Consider the following 21,289-nt stretch of genomic DNA (forward strand, 5'->3'; position numbering starts at 1 on the left):
TACTAATCTATTTCTGGTCAGAACACAGACTGAATCGAACTGTCTGAGACTATAAGAAAAATTCACTGTTTTTATATATATATATATATATATATATATATATATATATATATGTACACTGTATGCCACTATGAAATCTGAAATCAATCTAACTAATTGCTTGTAAGTGAAATAAAAAAAGATTAGTGACAAAAATGTGTGCACAAGCATAGATGTAATTAAATGCATGCCATGCTTGCTAATTTGTTTAAATAGAGAGGATAAAAATTGTTTTAAACAAAATCTCATTAACTCTCTAGCACCTTTAATCATAAAAGCTATAGCTATTATATTTATATAGTTAGTGCTAGTAATATTTGGCAATTAAAGTGTTAAATGGTACCATGCTTTTAACAGAACTAGTACTACAGATATCACGGTTACTGGATTTTGTTTACATGGAGCACAAAAAATGTGTGTGTGTGTACTACGCTACACACACCAAAACAAAAGTGCATGTGAGCACATGCTCTGGCATAATACCCAGAGCTCTCTGAGGTGTGAGTTCCCTCCACCTTTCACTGCCACTACATTTTGTCACTTGCAAAAGCTGTAATGACAGCTGTCCCTGTGATCCAGATGTGGGCACACAGAAGCCAGGTGACAGGAAGGAATGCAAACAGCGCATATCTGCGCTGGATTAACAAGGCTGCTTTCCTACAACTGCCAAATGGTGAGCCACAGTTCAAGACGGCATTCGGAAAAGGCTTCCCTACTGTACAGTCAAGTTTTAGATAAGTGTGAGACTGTTTGTCTCACTCTACAATGTGTCAGGGCAAGTGCAAGATAAATTAAGTGAAAAGACATGTCCTTTTTTGCATTATAAGTCCAGTTGGTCAAAACGTGACTCTCTGTTTTTTTTTTGAGCTCTGCTGGTGTTGAATTTCACTTTGGGGTTCTTTAGATGCACTGATGAAATCCCAAACAGTGTCCTGCTTCCTGTGGAGGTCTTTCATGGCTTAAATAAACAACACTGTGCTACACACTGTAATCAACACCTCAGCTGGACATGAGCCTTTCACTCTACTGCATGATGAAAGGTCAGTCCTATCTCAGCTGTATGACTGCTAGGCGTGACCTGCCACACTGAGTCATAATCACCTCCACAGGTAAACCAGTGTGAGTGGCATGTGGTGACATTCGTTCATACACACAGCTTCACATGAATACACACCACTGCACACATGGTTTCACACTAAGAAACTAGCTGCAAGCTGTCCTACTACTCTAAATCTACAAAGTGGAGATAAATGCATTAAAGGGGAATATTTTGCAATGTAGAATTCCCTGCACAGTCATACTGAAACCTCACTTTGCTCATCCCAGAGGAACACAGCAGGGTTGAGGTCTAAACAGTGCTGCTTTTCTATATACACACACTCTTCACAAACTGTATGTAGGGCACCGAGTGCTCGAGGGGCACACTGACAAGCTAATGGTCATAATTTGTAATAATAATCATGATTATTTAAATTTATGTCCAAGAAGCACAGCTACAGGCACAGCCCCAGGGCAGTGTACTCCTAGTGCGAGTCCCAAGCCTGGATAAATGGGGAGGGTTGTGTCAGGAAGGGCAGCTGGCACAAAATCTATCCCAAATCAAACATGCGGATAATCAATAAGATTTCCCCACTGAATCTGTCGCGGCCCGAGTTAACAATTACTGTCACTGATGGTGTTGGCCAGCAGGGTGCTGGTGGAAATTGTGCTACTATTTGCTTAAGACAAAGGCATGGATGTAGTGAAGGAGGACATGCAGAGGGTTGGTGACAGAAGAAGATGCCAGAGATGGTGTGGAGGGAGATGATGTGCTGTGGTGACTCCTGAAGGAAGTTTAAATTTATGTGAAAGTACCCTTACATGCATGCACATGCAAGAGAAAATGACAAAAGCGTTTTCTATTTCATTTAATCGATAATAAAATGCATGTTGTATGTGAAATGGTCAAAAAACAGGAAAGTACATAGATGTGATGGTGGAATTGAACTCAGGACCTTCTTGCTGTGCTGCAACAGTGCTAACCACCGTGCCACCTTGCTGCCATGCTCTCCAAATAACCACATTTAATTCTTCTATAAGTTATTATGGGTGGATAAATGATTAGACACGAACTGATAACTCAGTGTTTCTGAAATCCTAAATAACCTCACAAAGTGTGATCGTGCAGGATTGCATTAAAATGCCGAAGCCAACCCTGCACTGAGGAACTGTGACTGTACAGGCCACCTGCTGAGAACCTGCTGTTTTGTTTCTTAAAGCAACAGACAAAAACACAAAACAAAGAAAAAAAGACTTGACATAATCTGCATGACAGGAAACATTTTTACTCTCCTTTTATCTGGCTTTCAAATTCTTTTACCAACTGTTTACAGTATTGTACTCAAACAACAATTTCATGTTTCACTGAATCTCATAGCTCATCTTTACACAGTGTCATCAGAAATGATTTGTATACAATATACTTAAATGGCAATAGATTATAACAACATAAAGCATGGATAAGAAGTCATGAGACATGAAATATTGTGAAATTATGTACTTAAAGTTACGTTGTTAATTCTCTGTAAACTCTAGGATGCATATCCCCTCTTAATTTGTCTCAATGACAATTGGCATAGCTTTTAAAGCAAAATATTTTACCAGTTCCAATTGTTTTTTCTCAAACAGCTTTATATTTGGCTGGTATTTTTAGCTGGTGACATGTCTTGACTGCAAGCAGTTCTGATTAGCACTGTGACTCTTTAAAGCCATTGTGGGTGGTGCTGTGAAATGTATTTTGTGTGCCTTGCTGAAATAAACAAATACTTCCTAGAAAAAGATGTTCTCTAGATGACAGCACATGATGCTACAAACCAGTAAAAACCCTTCAGCTTTCATGGTGCAGTCCCAATTATGCCAGTTATCTTTGCATTGATACCTGTAACAAGTTAAACTGTCCTTTTAATATTTATAGAGTCCAACATTTCCCCCCAAAAAACATTTCTTTTTATTACTCAGCCCACGGTACAGTTTTTCACGTCAGCCCAGGATGATCATCTTAAATCACCTGAGGTCTGCCAAAGGAGACAGAAAATCTGGATCTTCTCTATTTATGCTTTGTTGCATTTAGTTTATATTTCATGCATGGCGTGACAAACTCTGGTAACTGACAATGATGTTCAGAAATGTTCCTGAGCCCAGGCAGCAATTACCACAACACAATCATGCCCCAGTACTGGCTTATTAGGGTCTCTGAATACCGGCTTACAGAAATGTCTTCTATTCTCTGAATCTTTTAATTAATTCTAGGTTGCAGTATTTTTTGCATTCTCACTTTTCTACCTTTGACCTTCACAACTATGAGGTGCTTTTGGCCACAGCATTACTGATCAGAATAACTCACTCAAGTAAAGAATTCTATGGATATACTGTCACTATGTGAGGAATGGCACAGCTGGTTAAAGGTGGAGGGCACATGTCTACAAAAGAAGCTGGTTGCCGAACCAGGGGTCGGCAACCTTTTTGATGATGAGTGCCGTCTAAAATTCCCTCAGAAGTCAATGTGCCATATGATTGCATTAGCAATAAATTTAATAACGCTCTATATGAACAGTTACACACTATATAGAACAACCTGACAGAATTATATTTGTTCGCAGATGTTGGCAGCTATCGGCGAATAGTTATCAGCCATTTTGAAACAAAAAACAACAGAAAACAGACAATGCAAATGCTATTTATGGTCTCCTCACAACAATGAAAACAAACGCTGTTGTGGCAGTGAATTACACTGTCTTGTTGGTATATGTACGATTTCTATACATTTTCCATCGGATAAAAACTTTGGTTGTAAGATTCAGATAATCATTTAATAAAAGCGAGACATTTTAAATGAGAATAAGAAAGAAAAGTACTTCTTTGTGCCCCCCTTTCCCTGTTAATGCCCTACCTGGCCCCCCCTGGCAAAACTTTGCTAGACCCACCCCTGCACAGATACCAGCTGTCAGCCACTTAGAAAAGGATCCTGGTGTTATTTGTCTCTCAGAAACAGTTTATAACTTCCCTTCAACTCATTCATGTCACCTAAAAGGTAAACCTGTTTCTCCATCACCTGTTCAGCTCTGATGATTCAGTAAGGACATCTCCTGGTTTCATCTTCATGTTTCCCTCTCACCAGATAACCAAATCGATATCTTGACCAGCAGCTTTTACAGCTGTGGCTCCAGCAAACATCAGCTGATACTAGAAATTAATATTAAATAAATTCTAACAACAGTTGACCAAGCTTAAACGTGCTGCTGTTGTTTAGCGCGACATCCGCTGGTTTCCTCTTCCGGGCGCAAAGTGGGCGATAAACAAACAAGAGAGACGAACAGCTGATCATTGATTAGTTTCATGATTGAAGTAGCAACAGGTGAGAGATGGGGAGAGAATGAGAGAAGAAGAGGCAGCTGACAGCGTAAAGATGCAGAATAATTCCAGCTTTGTGTCTTTTTCCATTCTAGCTGAAGTACAGCGTTCCTTTTCTCTGAATACGGGACGATTCCATTTTTTTATGGAACAGTTGGCTACTAACTAACCTTATGAATAATATAAAGTTCACTATCAATAACATCATAGCACCCACCCAGCTGTATAGAAACATGCTAGCTAGCACGCAGTATGAGTTATTGTAACTGACTGTAAAAAGTCAGCATAATGAAAATAAACTCCACCTAAACTTGGTTTATATCTGACCCAGATAGACTGCAGGTCATAACTTCTTACCTGAAGTTGAGTTCACCTGACACTCGGACTGGCGGCCGCCTCAGGTCTCTCCTCCTCCTGCCTCCCCTTTCCCTCATCCACCTGCTGGCCTCTGTGGAAGCTCCGCCATAGCCACCACCAAACAACTGAGTTATTTTTACACATCGGCCAGCATCTGGCCAATCCACCACCTTTCATTGTTTATACCGTTACAAAAAAACAAAACAACAAACAAACAAAAACCACCGGCCCATAAAAACGAAAAGTCACATCGGCCCACTAGGCAGATGCCCGGTATGCCCAATGGCCAGTCCAGCTATGGTCGTGCCATCAGTTAACCCTTCGCGTGCCACAGCTGGCACGCGTGCCCAGGGTTACCGACCCCTGATCTAAACACAGTGTTTCAGCTACTGTAAATGCAAAACCCCAGATTTTACCATTTGATAGATTTAAAAATTCACAGACTAGCTATTAAATACGCTCAGGTGGAGTGTACTGTACTCTACATACAATATTTTAAAGCCTCGTAGGGATTCAAAGCATCTTGCCACAGTAGACTGTGCACCTCCTCGCCAGCCTTTTAATGAAAAAATCTTTAAAGAAACACAATACAAATTAAGCATGAAGTGAGACCAAAAAAGGAGAAAAGCATAACAGAACCTGAGAATGAAACAAAGGCAAATTAAGTGGCAGGCAGAGGCTTGCATTTAGCAGTGACAAAGAGAGATGAGAGCCAGACATACGCAAGCTGACAAAGAGGAAAAGCTATGTTTCAACAGACGCCTAGTTATTCATGACTGTCCAAAGAGTCTGTGGTGAAAAGTCTTACAGTATTGTTCTGTCTCTGCGCGTGATATGACTGTGTTTTGCCCTCCGTTAAGACAGTCACGACTCCTGGTTTAAAAATAGCATCAGTGAGGATGCAGAGCTATTTATACGCTTCACACACCCTGCCTGCTGGCTTCAGTGCACCCCTGTTCGAGTGTGTTTCTGTCAGTGTGTCTCTGGCAAGTGATTGAGCTCATTTTAGTTCTTGATTTGTGTCATTCTAATGCATTGAGCTGAGTCATTCATTTAGTTTCTCTGCCTCTCATTGTCTTTGTTCCTCGTTACACCAACCACCCCCTCCCTCACACACACACGAACCACCGAGAGTCGTTTTCATGAATCAGTGAATGGCAGATGATGAGGAAATGAGTAGATTTTTAAAAACACACACACACAAACATATGTTTCCCAGGTAACGGGGTGCTGCGTCAAACTCTTGTATTTGCCCACAGAAGCAGACAAAGGATGCAGCTGTTCTGAGAAAGGCTGATGGCTTTCTGCCACTGATGCACTCACACTGATTCAGACAGAAACGCCGCAGAAGATTTGCCAAAGCCAAAGTACATCTTGATTTCCATGAAATGGTATGATGGCATTATTAAATATTGCATTTGTTGCTGATTTTTTTTTTGGAGTGTTGCAGTAATAATTCTTTTTAAGTATGCTATAAAGTGATCTGTAACTCACTCTTACTTTCAAAGTCTCCATGTATTAACTCTGGTTGTTGGGCCAACATAAATTAAGGCAGTCAAATATCTAAAAGAGTCACATTAAAAATGATGGTCTGCATATGTCTGCTGTCACATGCCACAGCAGCATAATAGCATAGGGACACAGACAGAAATACCATGAGATAGAGTGAATACGCTTTGCCTGGTAGAAGCTTGTTTCACAGTCGATAACAGTTACATTTAAACTGTTCTAACGAGGAGCTTTCTGATGAAACACAAGCTATTGTAATTTTTTTCACCATCCTGTTGCTGCTCCCTGCTGTTCACTTTATGAGGTGTGCTCCTTTATTCTGTTTCCTCTGTCAATCTTAGGCATTAAGAGAAGCACATCCTGATCACCAGTGTTCGGAGGTACTAGAGTGTGAGACAAAAACTTCAAGTGACTTGCAGTTTCTAAAATCCAGCTTTAATTGCATCAAATGTGAAGACTAGATCTAAATAGACGTAAGTATATTTACGCTTCCTGGCCACTTTATTTGGTGCATTGATGAAACCTCATGCAATCCAATACAAAAAAGGGAATGGGTGTAGTGATTTACGTAAACATGCAAAAATACATGGAAATACAGTATAAAAGCTTGTACAATTCTAATGAAATGGAATTGGGAATCACTTTGTTAGTGCAAAAAATACTATTTTATGCCTGTCAAACACTGTTATTGTTGGCATTTCTCAAAGATTCAGCTAAAGCAATGGAAAATGTTTGCAACAGGCTGCTTGTAACAAATTATCTAAATATTTAAAACTGATTCTTTACTAAATTGCTTGTTATGTGTCGACACAACACTTGTTCATTCTGGTTCAATCTTGAGATAAGTGCTTTTTTTTAAGCTCATTGTTAATTGGCCTGACAAAATGTTTTAAAAATGGTTGGGTATAAGGACTGGACTGAAAATGCGTGAAAAGGCAGCAAATGTCCAAAAAAAACCCAAAACATTGAAAGCCTGGAGAACTATTCCTCAAGGATTTTTTTAAATTTAGCTCCTTTGAAGCGAAATATAAATAAAACGAAATGAAAACAAAAGCACAATTATCACATTGAAAAAGCTGAGTGAGTGAGTGTACATTGTATTATACGAGAATGCATCAATGTAACTCCACTTGTAATATGGCCACTGGAACAGCTCCCACAGCCCCGACTGAAGATCCAACTGTTCTTCATTAAACATCACTGATATGTTACACTGATAACATTACTGAAAGCCTAAATAAATGTTATGTGATGTGAAATAGGAACTGGCTGAGTAAGACCTTTCAGGATATGACTATATCTCCGCCTTCGTAGCAATGTGTATGAGTGCGAGTGTGTCCGTGCATTAAACAAAGTGTGTGAAGGTGAATGAGAGCATTCCAATAAGCAGAGTGCAGCTGTTATTAGATTTGGATCCCTGCAGTCTTTATTAAACCTCAGTTCAGTTCTCTGTAATAGAGAGTGAGAGCAGAGTTGCATCTTTATGAAACAAGGAGGACACAACCAGAGACATGCTAACACATGTGCACGCACGCACACACACACATTCACAAACACACACACTCAAGAGCAAAGAGGACCATGTACTTTGTATAGAAATGCAACAGGGACATAGTTATTGCCTGCAATATGTGAGATGGGGACTGCATGAAGGGAGGACACTTGGAACGATGAAGATTAAGTAGCTTTTCTAAAAACTCAGAGGAAAAAATGTAAGAAATTATTGGGGAAGAAAATTATGGACACTGAAAAAGATGAAGGTGGACACAGAAAGGAACAGAGGTGGCAAGCAATTAAGAAGGAGGTGTGCAAAAGGGCAAGTGGACCCCAGAGTAGATACAAGACAGAATGGAGTACAGGGCCAATAAATAACAAGGAAGAGGAATGGTCACACTGCTAAGAGTCAAATATGTGCTGTGTCCTGTTCATCCTCACAGGACTTCTTTTGCTTAGAAGAGGGTGAGAGAGTGGTGCAGTCTCCAGCTCATCAGTATTCCACTGAGAGTGAAAGAGAGAGAGAGGTGGGAATGGAGAGGGAGAGAAACTGAAAGAAATAAAGACTTGACAAGTTCAAGAAAAAATATAAAGAAACATGGACAGAAGAGGGATGCTTTTTGTTAAAGACAGGAGAAGGAGTGGAGCAAAGGAAGAAAGCTGGAGAAAAAGTAACAGGGTGGGAGTGTCGTAAATTATAGTGGGAGGAGGAACTGGAAGACAGGAGTGAGGAAAACTCCAAGGCTGACTCAGAGGGATCCCTTCTCACTTCTCATCTGCTCAACTCCTCCCTTCCTACCTTCCTCACAGGCTTGAAGGGAAGCTACATCACATTCTTATTCTTTCATGTTCATTTGCTTTTTATTCATTCTTTCACTCCTTCTGTATCAACCCTCAGGTGGAGATTAAAATAGAAGGAACAGCTTCCTTAATATTTACCGTCTTTCTTGGGTTCTATTGTTCCCTAACTCCAGGGCAAAGCCACATAAAATTCTAGCTTAGATTTTAAAGGAATGAAGGAAAAATATATTAAATAAAATACTGTTTGTCATTAAATAAAAGGAAGTCTAAAATGAAAACAGAGACACACATTGATACTGAAGAAAAAAAACATATCTGGATCACTTGACATACTGATGAGCAGGACCAGAATATTGCAGCAATTGATTAGCTGCAGACTAGCTATTGATTGCCTGTTGATTTTTAAATAGATCAACGATGGATTGTTTGCTGCTGAGTCTTCAATCACATAGCTAATCGTTTGACCGACTAGTCACTGACCAGTTTCACATGAATGATAGTGTTCAATTGTGATAAATAAAATTGCTGCACCCATACACACAATTCATTACATGCCAAAAAAATGCTCAGTGCTGACTAAAACTGCACGTGATTCAGGCTGGCTAGTGAACACGAGGTTGAATTTAAGGCCATTAGCAATAACAATAACCATGAAGGACCATGAAGGAACAGTAGGATATTGCTGCCACGACGACAAAGAAAATTGCCAGTATCATCATCCATCGATAAAAAAAACAAATAAAACCATATGCCATTCATTGCGACAGCGCTAATGCTTTGGGATGGTACCACTGTGGGTTTCCTGTGTCAGTGGGAGGTATTTGGTCTCCAGCAACACTTAGGTGGGTAGTATGCATCAATAACATCCAACTGACTGCCAAAATCCAAGGTTTCCCAGCAGAACATCAATGTTATTTGCTTCACCTGTCTGTGGATTTAGTGCTGTGGTTGTTTATTTTACATTTATGCTATGACTAAAGTCTAATTGCTAGTTTAATCCCTTAAATATAGTTAATTCTTGCTAAATTGTTTTAAATTTCAGGGTAACTGCATGCATTAGAAAACAGAGCTGATCAAGAAGAGGTCAAGACACAAGGCTTTTTGAAATTTGCTAAAAGCCACCCTAGCTGACACCAGCAGGTTAGGACAGGACCTTTATATGCACGTTTCCATGCTCGCGACTGCTAAGTAGGTTGATAATGTACAGAACAGGAAACGCCTGTTCGTAACAAACATCCGCAGTCTGTTCAACTTAAACTGTGTGCCACACTGTACATGATAGAGTGATTGTTAGTCAGAAGCATAACAATGTTTCTGTTGAATATGTATCTGCATCAGTCAATGGCTCCTGTTTATGCAGCAGTGTTCCTGCTCATGTTTATTCATACGCTGATTAACTCTGCAACTGCTGTTTCTGCTGTGTCTCTAATTAGCATTTTGTATCAGGCTACATCTCACTAAGTTAGATGTATGTTAGGCAAGCATGGGTTTTAATTTCAGTTAGAGGGCAAGTGTGGGATGATCTTGTCAGCCAGGGTGCACCATATGGGGATATTTGGAAAACAAACAAACAAACCGGAAAATAAATAAATAAATAAATAAAAAGGATGAGAGTGGAATATGAGGACAGGTGGTGTGTTCAGCAGGGAGCAGGTAGGTGCGTGGGCAGGACTTTGCACCCTACTGCTACTCTGATTGGACAGCAATGTCCTTGCCTCAGGCTTGTGACCCTGTCCGGTATCAATAGCGCAGACGCACAGCTTGGAACATTATGAATGACCAACAAGTGAAATCTGTTAATACACTGACTAGCTTCAGGTCCATTTTGTGATAACATTAATTGCTCCTGAGAGACACTAGGCACAGACTCAAAGTCCCTTATCCCTCAAACACTTTTGCAATATTTTATTAAATATCTGTATGATCTCTCAGGCTCTCCTTGTAGAATCACGCAAGCAAATATTTTTAGGTTTCACTCTGTTAAGTAGATCAACATTTTATTAAATAAAAGGTGTAACTTGCTGGTAGAAAGTGCCTTTAATCAGAGATCATTTCTCTAAGCACATTTAGTGAAAATGCCTTTTTTGTAACAGCTCACAAATATGGAAAAAATACCACATAGAAAAAAGTGTTTCATCATAGTTTATCTTTGTATAAATGTTTACTTCACTTCTGTCTTTTCAGTTTCAATCTGAGAGTAAAATCCTTGGTAAACAGAGGTCATGTGACTCTGGTTTCTCTTGATGTTGTAGTTAATCTTTAATTATTTAAGGCAGGGAATCTCAAACTTTTAGCACGAGGAGAAAAAAAAAATTGACACTGACTAATTAAATGCATACTATCATTTGCAATGATAGATGCATTTGGAATGAACTTTCAAAAAACTTGTGACGTGAAGCGTCCCAGTCATAAGAGAATTTGTTGCTCTTTGGTTGCCAAACACGATCCTCAGATTAGCTTCAGGTAATCAAGATAATCACTTCTTAATACTGTAGAATAATTGTTTAAAGCCTGATCTCTTAGCTATGGTCCCCTTGTTGTTACTTTGAATCTCACTGACGTAAAGGAGCAAGCGTCACCATAATGTGACAATGGACATATTTTTACAGGGTGCTATGCTTAGGGAGAATGTGATCACATGTACGACACTATCATGTAGAAATATTTATATCAGCCAGTCTGCCCACTGTCTTTGTCTTCTTTAAAATTATACTCAAATCAAATGTGCTATATCCTCCTGTCTCATGTCAAACGTGTTGATAGGTAAGCAATATGTTTAACTCAGTCTTAATGAAGGACACAAGTAGTAAAAAAAAGGACCAAATGCATAAATAAACTATTCAAAATCTCCTTAAAAAAATAAATACATATATATCTTGTGTATACAAACACTTGTGTGTACAGGTATGCAAAAAGAATAAAAATAGGAAAAAGAAAAAAGATGCGGAGAGATCGAGACAGAGAGGGAGAGACATTTTGCCCATATGTGCCTCGGATATTAGGACAGCTGGCTGCTGAATACTTGAAGGATGCTGTTTATCTAACTTGTGGGAGGCAATTACTTACACTATGCTGCACAGAGGCAAGCGCGCGCACACACACACACACACTAACGCGAAATACATGTGTACACCATGCACAATTTGTGATGAAAACAACGGAGAAATGCTCACACTTGCTAATGCATAAGAAGATGCACACACACACACACACACACACACACACACACACACACACACACACACACACACACACACACACACACACACACACAGGCAGGCAGGCAGGCAGGCTCAGTCACACACACAAAACATAATCACACAGAGGGTTCACTCAATGCCCCTACCAGACTGAGAAGAAGGATAATTAATTCACCCTCAGCTCACTGTTGGAAGCTAACAATGATATTTAGTCTAAATTCAACACTTAGAAAAGAGGCTTTTATCCAACTTGATTTGCAGACAAGACAATGGAGGAATCTGACTATAAAGCTTAAAAATTAAAAATGAAATGCAGGTAAAAGAATATTGGTTTTTGGAACCAAATCAGATTTTTCAGAAACTAGCTAAAGCCACTATTTCATCATTTTTATTTTTGTCTTAAATGACCTGCCAGAGCTGTAAAGTGCACTTAGCACCTGTTGCTTGGTAACTGACAGATCCATATGCATTTTAGTGTTAATACAGGCAAGCTGTGTTATTTAAAAACATAATGCACTGTTAAATGTTTCATTTGTAATACGTTGTTTCTTGGCCCTGACAAAAACGCACATACACAATAACGCATTGATAGCTACAACAGCAACAGCAGCGCGCCTTCAGAACATGGGTTCAACTGGAAATTTTTGCAGTTCAATGGCCTTGTTAAGCATGCATGCGTTAGATAAAGGCTAAGCTACTGTGTGTGTTCCCAAAGAACCCGACTGCAGTAACAGATGCTCCAGGTGATCGATATATGTATTTTTTTTTTCCTGCTTATTCTGTTGGTTTTTGTTTTTTGCCCTTCTCCCCCGTCCCTCTTCTCAACTGTTTTTCTTTCCCTCTTTCTTTCTCCCTTTTCTTTCCCCCAGTCAAGTCTGTCCCATATTCAGCAAGTGAAAATAAAATAAAGAATAAAAGGTGAATCAAATGGACCATTACGGCAAAGCTGGGATGGTCAATTTGGTAAAGAAAATCCGTTGGGCATCTTTCTTCGCCTTTAGACAATAATTCTGATGGCAAAAGAGCCAAACGGGACAGGCAAAAAAACAAAAAACAAAAAACAAAACAGCAGCGCGCCTTCAGAACATGGGTTCAACTGGAAATTTTTGCAGTTCAATGGCCTTGTTAAGCATGCATGCGTTAGATAAAGGCTAAGCTACTGTGTGTGTTCCCAAAGAACCCGACTGCAGTAACAGATGCCTTCTGAGGTAGTGTCAAAGTAGACATGGGGTAATCCATTAAACCCCAGTATATGGGTGTGTATTTTTGTATTTTTGCCCCAATAGCTGGTCCAGGTATCCTCCATTGCCCACAGCAGTGTTAATATTCTGCACACATTGGGTGCGGCCAAACCCCATTAATCATGTTTGTGAATGTCTAATCTCAACATTACTTGCACTGGTTTCATTTTCATGGCTGTCTGCAAGATTTATAATGGCGTTTGGAGAAGGTGTATGTGGTGTGTGTGCACACAAGTGCGCGTGTGTGTGTGCAAGAGATGTAATACACTGTTACGGAAGCATGCTCTTAAGTGTGTCACCTTGTTGAGGAGAAGAATGTCCTGAACGTTCGGTTAATGCTCCCTGTGGATGTAGGATGGTAGGGAGACAGCACGATGACACACACACATCCATTACTTTAAATGTGTGTTCTACGTGAAATGAGTTTAAGCAAGTCTATATAATGTGTGTGTTTATACTGGTGTGTGCATGTGTGGGTGTGTGTGTGCATGTGTGTGAGGATGCATGCTTGGCAAAATGCTTGACCTGGTTGTGTCCTCATTTGTTACCATAGCGACTATAAGTGGCCTTCAAGAAATGTCCATCCAGATGATAAGATCAGATTACATCAATGGAGGGAAAGAGCAGAAACAAACGCTAGGATGAGCGAGGGAATGAGTTTAAACAGGGATGCGAGAGGGTCTTAGGAGCCTTTAAAGTAATGTAGGGATCAACACACGCAGGCTGACTACAATACTTGATTGTCTTGTAAAGACTAATTTCCTTGAACCACCATTACGGGCCAAAAACACACCTTCAAATACAACATGATACCAGTACCAGTCAGAGAGTGACAAAAGATGAACAGTACTCATTACCTAACACTAACAGTCTGTTTGGAGACCTGGATGTGGATGACCCTGCTAAATGCAGGACAGAGGGACTGTTTGTCTAGAAGAAGGCTGTCTAGAGACATTGACTGCAGACAACAGACTAATAGACTGACAATCATATAGTGAAGAACGGGAACTTTTCCAAGCAAAGAGAAACAGGTTATGATAAAGTACATGATAATGTGACTACAGTGTTGTTTAGTTCAGTCACTGAAACTGACTCATCTACTGATGAAGGATGAAAAAGTGGAATGACTTTAAATTGTCACATTATTACAATATTGGACATTCTTTTTTAATTAGACAGCACCACAAATCAACACTGCAATATTAGATTTAAAGAAAAGCCTGAAGAGTCCCACTCGCTGAGGAAAACAGATACAGAATACAGTCCTCCAGCAGTCAAACTATTTGTTTTTCATGAAATAGTGGCACACAATTTTGTCTTGTTAATGGTTTAGCTGTTCAAGCACTTTGTCATCCTTCTTTCAAACAATAATATATCATTTTACCTTCATGTTCATCATATTCATCATCATTGTCAAGAGAGTAATCATCAGCATCCTCACAGCATGGACTGTCTGCTATAAACCACCACAGAAATCAATAAAGAGCTGATAAACGTGTAACTTTAGAACTTTAAATGGCACAAGCAAATACACAAACAATAACAGCTAACTTGTATGGTTTATCCTAACAAGCACAACACAAATTGTAAAAAAATTTTTGCGTTTTAATTTGCAAACTGTCTGAAAAAAAATATTTAAAAAGTAATTAAGGATGACTCTTCACTTTTTGCTGCAAGCCCTCTTCAACTGCCAAATGAAGCCGTTTAAATAGTTTGCTTTTATTAGATTTTTAAATTTATTTCAAAGAGTTTCCAATTAATATATTGCAGTGAGCAAAAAAAAAAAACCCTAATAATAATTAACTGTGGATACATATAAGAGACATCATATGGTTCCTACTTGAACTATGGGTTCTACATTTAACTACAGGCTATGGGATGTGTTGCAATACAGATCTGTTGTATTTACCATCTGAATCCAGATAATCATTGTTCACTAAAAGTAACAGGACACAAGAAATGGATACACTGTTGATACTATTCTCAGTTTTCTTGGATTAGATGCATTATATTGTAACAGAAGATGAGAAAATTATAGACATAATGGAATATATACATACTACATTCTACTGTGTAGAACAACACTATGAGTCTAATCAGTAAAGATCTTCAATGATTACATGATGTTTTAAACTCTTTCTTGTACAGCATACAACAATCTATGCCTCAACAGGCTGCCAGTCTTACAGGTGAGCTAATGACAGTTACATGTGTAAGCTTGTGCTCGCTCATGTAACCATGGACTCTAGCCAGAGACTTACTCACACATAAACACACAAACACAGAAATCATTTAGTGAGATTTACCCAGTCTGATCTCATCATAGGGATGCTCCTCTGGTATAGCAGGTGATTAGCAAGGATGTGTGGACATTAACAGGAGGACAGAGATTAGCTTTGGTTGGATTTTGGGGGCGGGAGCTAATTATCTAAACACAAATGAATCATCTTCATGTTAGAGGTCCAAAGAAGTAGCTTATTTAGCTTTGGGAAACAAATAATACTGATGATTTTTGCTTGGCATGCATGCAAATTCATGTAAGCACACATAGAGAAATTACTCTTGCATCCCTAAATGTGTTTTTGATCTGTCATGATAATCAGGAGGATTAGACAAGAAAAGATAAAGAAAAAAAGATCCTCCTATGTTCCACGATCTCTTTTACTTGTTTTACCTCTTTCTGTCTCCCATTGTTAAAGAGCCCTACTACTATTAGCAGCTCATTCATTTATGAATGCAGATTAGATGAGATCCATTATGTATCAAACCAAAGGTCATACGTCCCTAAAGAAAACGGCTTAGCTTCCCTTTGTGCCAAGAGAGCTGGTCATTCTTTTTAAGATTGTAAAAACACTAAACAGATTTTTCTTTCTATTTTTTTACTAAACAGGGTTTAGTATGGGCATTGTGGGGTGGCACGATAGTAGAGTGCAGACTTACTCTGTGTTACTTTATTTGATAAAAAAGCTTTTTGAATTTTCTGACCATCTGATAAAAAAAAAAGTGAATTACACTTAATTACATGAAACCTTGATTAACAAGATAAGTGTTCTATACACAAAAGAAAGAAACCACAAAAAACAAAACTCATTAAACCTGAACGGCCAGGACCTTAAGCCTTTCAATAACCAGCTGACATCAGTGACATATTTCTCATTTTATATCCTGAGACTACATAAGAGCAGTAAACGCAACATAGTTATGGTTATGATGGTCACTGTTGCATAAGGGAGCCAGATGGTTAACTTGGCCGGGCCAGGGTGCTGGCAGCTATGCAACGATAAGCTCGTTTCCTGCATGGCTAACATGAAATAACGACAAAGCAGTGGGTTTTCACATTAGTGGCAGGGTTATGGATTTGGTTGCACAGACAGAAAAGCTAGTGACAGCAGATCCATTCAGTGGATGGAAGCATACTAGGCTGCTGTTGAGTCATCACATTCACAATAACATTTGTGTCAACCTCAGTGTGCATCACTGTTTCATAAAATGCTGTATCATTTGGTTTTCTACAGGAAAAACAGCACTCTGTTAGCTTTAAACAACAGCAGTATTTCCACAAAACAGACATGATACTATGAAAAGGAGGCGTCAAAACACACAGGAGGAGGTCTGCTGAAAAAAAAGTTTGTCAGGGAAGACAGAAGACAGAAAACATCTTGGTGAATACCTTTGCATGTGTAAGGATAGTGAAGGCATCGTGGCACTAGGTTTAGAGTAGTGTTTGAGTGACACGCTACTGAATGTTTTTAAGAAAGGAATAAGAGGGAAAAGGTATGGTGTGTGTATGTGTGTGTGTTTGCGCATGTCGATCATGTGTGGGGACATTTGTGTGCTTTGGTTGTTTGCACAAAATCCAAATTGAAATGCCAAATTGACCCTTAATCTGTACTTCCTGTGCCTCTGTAGATCTGAGAGCAACATAAGAGGTCTCCGCATGAGTGTTGCCCTACTCTCTCTGGTCTTTCTAAGGACATGAGGGAACTGTTTCCATTAAGCTAATGTGGGTTTGATCCATGGTGATGTATGTGAAGTGGCAGGATGTAGGGATGTGGGGTCAATGCGGTGCTGGGTGTCTGTGGACAGGCGATAAGAGAAGGGAGAAAAGCAGTTGTGTGTTCAGGGGGACGCACTCTAAGAGAGGAGGAAGAACACAATATATGTATGCAAACCAGCAACCAATAGCACACGGGACCTGTTTGAATTTGCATGCCCTCTCCTTGAAGTAATCACAAATTTGTACTGAGATTGTACACACATCTCAAGTGGATTCAAACAGGGCCAAGAGCTACTTGCTTCACTGTAGGTGTAGGGTTGACACACTGTGGTGTGCGGGAGAGGTACAGGGTGAGAAGAATATTATTGCGTTTACCTTCTACGTCATTACAGTCATAGTCTTGAGTGAAGCATAAATGGAGACAAAAGCACACACAAACACATGAAAGGAAAACCACTGCACCTCTGTGTAAAGCAGAAAACAGCACATTTAGGAGGTTAATGAAATGATAAATCAAATGTCAAACTCAAACATCAGCGAAATGACTCCCAGACAGAAAGATTACATAACTGCTATGCAACAAAAAATCGTAGTGAAGTAATGGTTTGGTCTCCTTCTGAGAAGTATGAGAGCATAGGAATGTTTGATTTTTCTTACACTGCAAGAAACCCAACTTTGATACTCATGCAAGCCACATGTAGTTCTTGACTTTCCAGCACATCGCAAACATTGGTGATGATGGAAAGTTACTGTCATGCTATGAAATACAACATGTTAACAACAGCAGTGTTATTACTACCTACTTTAGTAGGTTTAGGGAGCTAGTCAAACATGTAGTAGCCATCCTACCTTTGACCCGTTCTCCACGGTTGAGTTGGATCTCTCCCTCCCCCTGTGGCGTGTAGGGCTTGACCACAATGAAGGTACGTCCTGGGACGGCACTGTAGAGTTTCCGTTTGGGCCCGCGGGAGCCTGACAGTGCTGGAGGCATGTGATGAGGTGGGCTTGGGTCTCTCTGCACAGAGCCAGGGCTGTAAACAAATACATATGTCACTGTGGTGATTCCAGGGAGCTGGTAACTGAAGCCTGTGGTCACCGACATGTTCGTCAGCGGGACAGAAACCTGGTGACACCCCCTGGTTGTTATGGTGGCCAGGGAGGGATTCATAAACAAGTTCCAGGACCTGCCAATGAAGGGTCAATAGTCAGTGTTCCATGGGAGAGTCATCAGTGGAGAGCACACCCCTCACAGCCACTACCTCACCTTTCCCTTCTTCTTATTCCCTCTCTTCCCTCCTTAATAGCAATAGACAGTATCCTCCTTGCTCTCTTTTACCTCCTCCTTCTATCTCTCCCCTCTCCCTCGCATCCTAATCGAGGTAGAAGCAGAAACATAACGGTTAGAGGAACTGCACTGCTTCCTTTTCTGTGTGGTTCTGCCAGATCCGTCTGGAAGCCCCCTCCCCTTAGTCGAACACATCCTGAGTTGGGTGTCCAGCAGAAGTCCCCTACCGAAAGGGACAGAAATTCCCCATACGTCCCCCAATTCCAGATGCTCCAGGCTGGGTTACAGATCTTGCCTCGTCCTTGAGTCCTGGTTGTCCTGCTGTGGAGGAGAGAGGCTGGGTTTGCTCCCCAACTCCCGTTCCCTCTCCCGGGAGTCCCGCCGCGTCTGCCTCTCCTCTCCCCTCCACCCCTCACACATACACGCTCTCTCACACACGCTCGCACACACTCTGGCAATGCTGCTGCTACTGCTGCTGTTGCTTTGCTCCGTGGCTCCCCTCCCCTTTGACGGCTCGCTCACATTCACACACCACAAGCCCTCTATGTGCATTCTAGCTGTGTGCATAGGCACATACACAGACAGCCCCCTCTGCTCCCGCTAACACTGCACCTTCACTAGCACGGCACATGCCGCCACCAGCATGTTGCTAACACGTCGCTTACAGACATACACACTCGTCCCAGAGCACGATTGATCTCCTGCCTGTCTGCCTGCGAACGTGCACGCACCATGGCTCCCTGAGGCAGGCAGTGATAGTATGTGTATGTGTGTGTGTGTGTGTGTGCTTGTGTGCAGTGGGGTGGGGGTCAAAAAGCTCCAGCCGATTTGGTTTAATTGTCGCTCCTCCCTCTTTTCCCTCGTCTCAAATCCTTTCCCTCTCTCTCCCATTCTCTTGCCTTCATTTCACCCTGTTATCCCTTTTCTCCTCAACATTTCTCTCTGCTGCGTCTTCGTTCTCTCTCTTTCCTTTTCCATCTTTGCTCTCTCTCTCTCTGGCGGTGAATTCTAATACAGCAGCAGCAGAGCTCCGCCTAGTCTTCATTCATCACTTCTTTGCCACCGCTCTGTAAGTTGCATTCAGCGTCACTCTGCCTCTTGTCTGATCAGCGCTTCACCATAGGTCAAAAAACAAAATGCAATACATCTATAGTAATCACAAATAGGAGATTAATAAAAATCAAATGCTTAAAATGGTATTTCACCAATCTGAGATGTTCTTGTTTCTGTTTCACATATAGACAGCAGACTGTATTTTTACTGTAACAAGTGGTTTTCTTTTATGCCCTGAACTTGGACCTTGATGCTACTCTCTGCAACATTTACTTAAAAGACAAGAAATCTTTAAACCTCTTCATCACTTTCACTCTTTTGCCATTTCTCCCTCAGCATATTGTATCAGTCACTTTATAGCCTTCATTCGATCCTTCACCAACCTCATGTGCCCTTTCCTCTTATTTCTAAATCCTTCGGTCTACTCTTTCCCTGATTTCAAGCCTTATTTGTCTCTTTCTCGCCCACACTCTCTATTGCTTTTCTTGCTCTCCTCATCTGACCCAGCCTCTCTTTCTCTGCTTCCCTCTCTATCGAAACAACGGCTCGTTGACGGCTTTCCAATTACCGCCGGGACTGAGGCCCAGAATGGCTGCCGCATTTTAATGTCAGAGCCCGAGCACTGAACATCAGCAGCGTGCACAGCCGAGGAAGCGAGCACAATTTGAGAAGCAAGAAGATGAGGCTATGTCAGAATGACACAGATGTGGAAAAAAACCCTTAAAGGACCATTTCATCCATTTCAATAACTCATATATACCTCCTCCCACCCACTACACTTACTGTGAGGTTGTGTACACAGCCTAACCTTTGCTGGTCCTTGCAATTAAGCTGACCGGACCTGGGTGACACATATTATCTACTGTATGTGTCAGACAGAAGGGAGATGTTTTTGCCCTCTCCTTGCCTGTAATAAATTGCTTTAGTTGTCAAGGATGAGGTTTAAACGGCACTTAGAAAAATTCAGATAATAATTTTAATGATCATAAACCTGAAATAAAAACGAAAAAAAAAAGAAAAAGCAAAGTGGATGAGCTAAGTCAAGCAGACAACTACAGCTGAACTGCACACATAAGACTCACTTTGTGTCACTTTTCCTCACCTAATTTATCAAACACGCCCTCTAAATTTAGTGGTCTAATTAAGCTGCAAAGTTCCCATGTTTCCCTCGGCCACATCATTGGTGTTGCTCCCCTGCTTCGTGGCTCCGCTGCATTATTTATTCCCCTCCAGCACACCACCATCCACCTGTAGGCACCGGGGGGATTTTTACTCATCGCTTCCCAATTTGTTTGCGTATTATGTTTGTGGGAAGTGACGAGCTTGGAGCCCAAACTCCAAAATTGTAATTATACTCTTCTGCTGTAATAAATTATTCCAAGCTTTGATTTGCCTGACTGAAGACGAGCCTAAATGGCTTTTATTACATTTTCTACTTTCTCGATGTTGTTGTCAATGTTGTATATCAACATTTCTCGATAGAAAGCAATTTCCATTGCAAGAGTTAGTTAACTAGTTGCTTCGGGTATATCCTAGATTGTTTTGTGTTCTCTGTGGTTATAATATTGTTTAACAGCTTCCTGGAAGAGGGTATCAATAAGCTTTCTAAAATTAGTCTGAGATGACACAGACAACAAAAAGTTGACTATTTAAAATGTTAAAGGGATTTCTAATTAATTTATCATGTGCTGTTGAGTGGCAGCAGCTGCAAAGGCAGCTGGGTCCTTGCCTTTCTCTGGAGCTCTACAGAGTCCATATCATCAAAAGCATTCACTGCACTTTTTTTCTTTTCTCTTGTTTTGCTGCAATATTGAGCGTAGCTTCAGAAAAATACAAATGTAGGACCCATTACATCTACCCTTAATCATGCACTTGTGCACAAACTCCTAATGCAATCTACAGTATGATGGATACTCATCGTTTC

General features: G+C 40.5%; 1 protein-coding gene across 16 annotated transcripts in view; it reads right to left on the bottom strand.

Annotated features, from left to right (window-relative positions):
- The window catches only part of shank3a (SH3 and multiple ankyrin repeat domains 3a), a 213,741-nt gene that overhangs the window by 50,942 nt on the left and 141,510 nt on the right, over positions 1-21,289 (bottom strand). For 12 of the 16 annotated variants that reach the window (XR_014875360.1, XR_014875361.1, XM_085168500.1 and 9 more), the window contains 5 exons: positions 17,877-18,058; positions 17,403-17,426; positions 15,337-15,366; positions 14,940-14,966; positions 14,415-14,486 (listed from right to left, as the gene is read on the bottom strand). Coding sequence is in view for 14 of the 16 variants with exons in the window: in XM_085168500.1 (XP_085024626.1) it covers positions 14,415-14,486; positions 14,940-14,966; positions 15,337-15,366; positions 17,403-17,426; positions 17,877-18,058 (335 nt within the window). In the remaining 2 variants the exon portion in view is untranslated. The remainder of the gene's footprint in view (positions 1-14,414; positions 14,487-14,939; positions 14,967-15,336; positions 15,367-17,402; positions 17,427-17,876; positions 18,059-21,289) is intronic. The other 4 variants (XM_085168496.1, XM_085168497.1, XM_085168498.1 and 1 more) reach the window with 2 other exon arrangements.

Source organism: Neolamprologus multifasciatus, chromosome 7 (assembly GCF_963576455.1).
Source record: "Neolamprologus multifasciatus chromosome 7, fNeoMul1.2, whole genome shotgun sequence".
NCBI lineage: Eukaryota > Metazoa > Chordata > Actinopteri > Cichliformes > Cichlidae > Neolamprologus > Neolamprologus multifasciatus.